Raw genomic sequence first — 5,363 nt, 5'->3', positions numbered from 1 at the left:
CTCTCTCTCTCTCTCCCTCTCCCTCTCTCCCTCTCTCTCTCTCCCTCTTTCTCACACTCTCTCTCCCCCCCCCCCCCTTCACCCTACCTCTTAAAATCATTATCTTCCTCCTAGGTTCTATTCAGTTGCCATCTCCTCTTGGAAGCTTTCTGATGATCCTCTTAGTTGTTAGTGTTTCCTCCCTCTCTAAATTAACTCCTTTTTACCTGTTCTGTTCCCATACTCAAATGTTATTTCCTTGGAGTCAGGGCCCATTTTTCATTTTCTCTGTATTTTATCACTTAGTACAGTGCCTTGCTTTGTAATAGGTATTTAATATTTGTTTGAATTAAATCATTGAATACCTGAATTAATTAGTTTGGGAAAAGCTGATAGTTGTTTAGCCATATTTTAACAGGTATGAAGTATTTAATAATATGATGTTCTCTCAGATACATAATAATAGTTGGAAGCTAAGTGGTGCAGTAGATAGAGTGCTGGACCTGGAGTTAGGTAGACTTGAGTTCAGATCTTGTCAGACACTAGCCATGTGACCCTGCGCAGGTTGTTTAACCAAAACTGCCTCAGTTACTTCATCTGTAAAATGGGGATAATAACAGCACCTATTTCCCAGGTTGTTAAGACAAAATGAGATATTTTAAAGCACTCTGCAAATCTTAGAATACTGTATGCTAACTATGTTGATGATGATGATGATCTAATCAGTTCCATTTCAATTCTTCTTCCTTTTAAAAAAAATTTTGAACCTAAAACACCCAAAACCCAGCATTTCTATATGCACACAGGAAGATAAAAAGAGGATGCTATAGGAAACTATTTCTCCATTTAATTTTTTAAAAATATATGGTAAAAATTACACCTTACTTTAAAAACTTTTGCTTTTCTTTGCTTCTTCCTAGACTTCCTTCTGTGCATTTAAAAAATGTTACTGTGCCTCTTTTTCATTCATTGCTTGAGGACCTTCCTCCCCCAAAAAATGGAGAGGGGAAAAAAAAAACAACAAAATTTCTAGTAACAAATGAGTGTGGTCAAGAAAAATTAATCCACAGAGTGAAAATGTCTAAGAATGTATCTTTTTGTATACCTTGTATATGTCATCTCTCCAGCAGAAAAGTCTGTCAAAGAGACTATATGTATTGTGCTTCATTCTAGGCCCTCTAGAGATATGGTGGGTCTTTTCTTTGATGAGAGTTCTTGGGTCTTTTAACATTGGTTTTTTTTTTTTTCTTTCAGTGTTGCAGTCCTTGTATCAATTGTTCTCCTGGTTCTGCTCACTTTGCTCTACCTGAGTTTATGCTTTCCAGAGTTCTCTGAAATCTACCTTATCATTTATGGCACAATAATGTCACATTATAATTATATGACAGTTTATTCAGCTATTCCCTCGTCTGAAAGGCAATCAGAGGCACCCATTTAGAGCATAGTTCTTTTCTTTTTTTTCCCAGCTCTCTGCTGGGCTTTTGGTGGAATGATCAGCCCAGCTATGATCTTGCCCTGAGTCAACCTTCTGGGGTTAGTCTCCCCCTGGATCTTTGAGTTCTCAGTTCTGGATCTTGATATCTAAATTCTAGATTTTCAGGGTTCTTTCTGGCATCTCAGAACTGAACCTAGGCATCTGGGCTGTATCTGTCCTGCATGCTGTGGTTGCTTCCAACTGCTTCTCCCCAGGGTTTCTAAGGTCTCTGCCATGGGGCTTTTTCAGGGGATCTCTCTGGTCTTACTACCTCTGGACATAGAACTTTTACTAGCTCCCTGGCTCATCTCTAATTGCTCCTAGAAGCATCCTGCAGTGACACTGGCTTTACTGGTGGTCTACCTTTCCTATCACCCATGATTTCCTGGCTGCCTCACTGTGAAGTTCTAAGGTGGAAGAAGTCACTGTAGTTTCTCAGAGGCTTTCTTGATCATTATTTGGTCAAATAATGAAAACTTCAAGGTATTGCTGGAGTAGATGCTTGGGAGTTAGCCTTCTCTTCAAGCAGCTTTCTTGGCCAGATAAGCCTGTACTTGTTCTTAAAGGTATGATGCAGCTGCTTTCTGAAATTTTATTCCTTGTAGTCTATCTTCCTTGAGTTTTTCTTAATTGGGAAAAGATAAGTTATTGCCAACAAATAAGTGAAATTATAATGAATATTAAATAATAATAAAATAATAAATATTAAATATAAAACATTAAAAATAAATATATGTATATTTAGGTTCCACTTTAAATCATTACATTTACTATTATATCCCTTCAAACCACCGCTGAAAAGTTAAAAGACGCAGGCATAATTGTGATTGCCCAGATATTGTTGAGTAGCACGGTATAGTTGGCGTTAGAATGAGGAATACTCGGGTTCAAGTTCTGTCTCCCTGGCTCTGTGACTCTTGAGAAGTTCCTTAACTTTTCAGTGCTCTAGGCAGTTCTCGAAGACTACATGTTAGAGAGAAGGTGCTGACTTGTACTGCTAGAGGAAGTTTCCTCATCTGGGAATTCATTGTACCAATAAAATCACTGGTCCAGTTCCTGTCTCTGTCCCAAGTATTGGTGTAAAAGTGTCCTTGTTACACTTGCGTGTTACTTATGAAACATTTTATTTGAACAGAGCAAAAAGACACTTCTATAAGACACCATAGCTAAGTCTGTGTTTCCAATTTGCATAAAAGGAACTAAAATAAGAGATGTTAAAAAAAATTTGAAACAATTTAGAAAAGGCTTGTGAGTCCTTAGGTACGTACCTTTGTTGGTAAAGTACATAAAGCTACATGCAATGATTAAATATGTGGACCTCTTTCAACTGTTTATTGTATCTATCAAGAAAGCCATTCCAAGGATTAATGCTTCATATGTATTTTTTTCCAGCTTTTGCTAAGTTGAGAATTTATTCATGCTGCCTAACTCTTTTAGATTAGTCCTTCTCTTTCTCTCACAGTTTTGAAACATAGTATACATTGCAGAGTTTATTGCTTTCGTCACTAAGCATTCTAACCCGGCCACATTAGCCAGTTCACCCCTCTTCTCCTTTCTTCACTCTCTCCTAGCAGTGAAGGCTGATGGTTAGAATAAGGTCTGGCAATGAATGACATGGGTGATTCTGTTCTACAAAAAGCACATATTATAGCCAATATTTATCATAATATTTTGTAAAAATCGTGTAGATTTTATTGCTATGTGAATTTATATGTAATTTAGAAATAAATGTATAAAAATTGACATTGTGTAATGTACTCAAACAGGTGGTTCATATAAAAATGGTAACACCAAAAGGCGTAATAGAAAAAAGCTGTCAAGTACCTCGCATGTCAGCAGGCCCTGATATCCATCACTTCATTCTGGGATCTGAAGGTAAATATAGAAGTAAACATATTACATAGAGACCTAAGCTAGTGATTGAGTTTTTTTTTAAATCTAGATTTTGAGTTATAATATCAGAGAACTTAGGATAAAAGGCATATTTTATTTAAAGAAAATTAAAAGTTATACAAAAGGTACATATTATAATTTTAATTATATCTTAATTTTGATATGAAGTCTTTGTCTACGAATACATCTTAAGTTTCTTTTAGACATTTCGCTTCATATTTCAAATGACAAAATCATCTTTTTGCTTTTATTTAATCTGCAGTTTTAGAGAAGGATGTATTTTAGACCAAAATTGCTGGTTTATGTGTTTATGAACATTCCTTTTAGTACTTAGACTTAACAAAAGAATTGAGGGGTACCCTACAGATATTACACACAAAAAAAGGAAAACATTCATTTTATGAGAGAGAGTACACATCCTTAAATACTTGTGTATCATTCAGACAAAACATGGTTTTGTGGACAGATCATCATCTGTATTCAAGTATCCTTTCCTTCTCTTGACATTTATTTTTATCGTTTACTATTTTGTTGTGATGCAAATACTATTCTTTACTTAGTGAATTTAATGTTGGCATGAGTTGAACATTGTTCTTTAGCTTATCAGAAAACTTTCAGTTTTCCGAAATAATGTGGAAGTGCATGTGGAAGGTTTCAGCTGCAAGTCAGGTGAAAAGGTTCCATGGTCCTTCGGGTGCAGTGGCAAGGTGGATGGCAATTATTCCTTTCCCACTGATAAAAATCCTTGAAAATAAGAATAATGTAATGAAGGCCCAGAGAGGAGAAAGTATCAAGGATCAGAGGGTAGTCAACAGTGTTAAATACATCAGATTTGGTAATTAAGAGGCTGTTAGTAACTTTAGAGCAGTTTCAATTGAGTGATGAGGTGGGAAACCAGATTTCAGAGATTTGAGGAGAAGAAGTGGAAGAAATGAGTATAGTAGCTTTTTTAAGGAGTTTGACTGAGAAAGGGAGGAAGAGACATAAGACATGGTTTTTTAATGATGGAGGAGACTTTGGGCATATCTTTGAAAGTAGGTAAGGAACTAGTAAATGCGGAGAGTGGTGTGTGTCCGTGTGTCCTTAAGAATGAGTCAATGCAAATCAGCAAACATTATTCACTTTGCAAAGTTGTTTTAATATATATATATATATATATATGTTGTCATATCTGTGCTAACTATTTATTATTATTTTCATTGTTATTATTATCATCACAATAAGGGGGGAGGAGGAAGGGAGAGGGAAAGGATATAGTCTTCGAGAGGTGATGGAATCAAGCACATATCAGCACTTGGGGTTTAGCCCATGCAGAGGAGAAAGATGGTACGTTATAAAGGAGGAATAGCAAGAAGGAAAGTTTGCCTAGAATGTAGAGTTTATGAAGGGAAGTAGTTTGCAATAAGTCTGGGCAGGCAGGCTGGAACCAGATTGGGAAGGACTTTAGATGCCCAACAGTTGTTTATATTTTATTGTAGAAGCAGTAGGGAGCCCCTGGAGCTTTTTGAGCAGGGAGATGAGGTAGTTAGACTTGTGCTTTAGGAATATTATTTTGACTTCAGTAAAGAGTGTTGCTACAGAAAGAAAAGGTTTCTTTTAAAGGTTGGATTACATAATGGGCAAAGTTTTTGTGATTTATTAATTTATAAAAGCCTTTCCTCTAAGGACTGTAATATAAATATTATTTTTGCATCATTTTTATGCAGAGGTTACATTAAAAATGATGCAAATGATAACCCTATTTGCTTTTTTTTTTACTTTTATAGGCACCTTTTCCCCCCTAAGACCCGCACTAGTTCTCATAAATTAGCAAATACTTGAATCCTTGCTGTGTGCTTATTACGGTTATAGTTACTGATTTCAGAGCTAGTTGATCTTTGAAGATGAGCCAGTCATTAGGAGCCTAAATAAACTACTTGATCTCCCTGGGCCTCCATTTCCTCATCTCTGAAATGAGAGAGTTGATCTAGATCAGGGTTTTTAAACCGTGTGTGTGTGTGTGTGTGTGTGTGTGTGT

The 5,363-nt window shown here is 36.1% G+C and overlaps 1 protein-coding gene across 1 annotated transcript in view; it reads left to right on the top strand.

The window, feature by feature from the left end:
* The window catches only part of AGPS (alkylglycerone phosphate synthase), a 147,331-nt gene that overhangs the window by 64,467 nt on the left and 77,501 nt on the right, over nucleotides 1-5,363 (top strand). The window contains exon 10 of the mRNA XM_027865917.1: nucleotides 3,220-3,328. Coding sequence (XP_027721718.1) covers nucleotides 3,220-3,328 — 109 coding nt within the window. The remainder of the gene's footprint in view (nucleotides 1-3,219; nucleotides 3,329-5,363) is intronic.

Source organism: Vombatus ursinus, unplaced genomic scaffold (assembly GCF_900497805.2).
Source record: "Vombatus ursinus unplaced genomic scaffold, bare-nosed wombat genome assembly UNPS02014779.1, whole genome shotgun sequence".
Taxonomy (NCBI): Eukaryota; Metazoa; Chordata; class Mammalia; order Diprotodontia; family Vombatidae; genus Vombatus; species Vombatus ursinus.
Note: the sequence above shows the minus strand (reverse complement) of the source record. Positions and strands in the feature narration are given on the sequence as shown.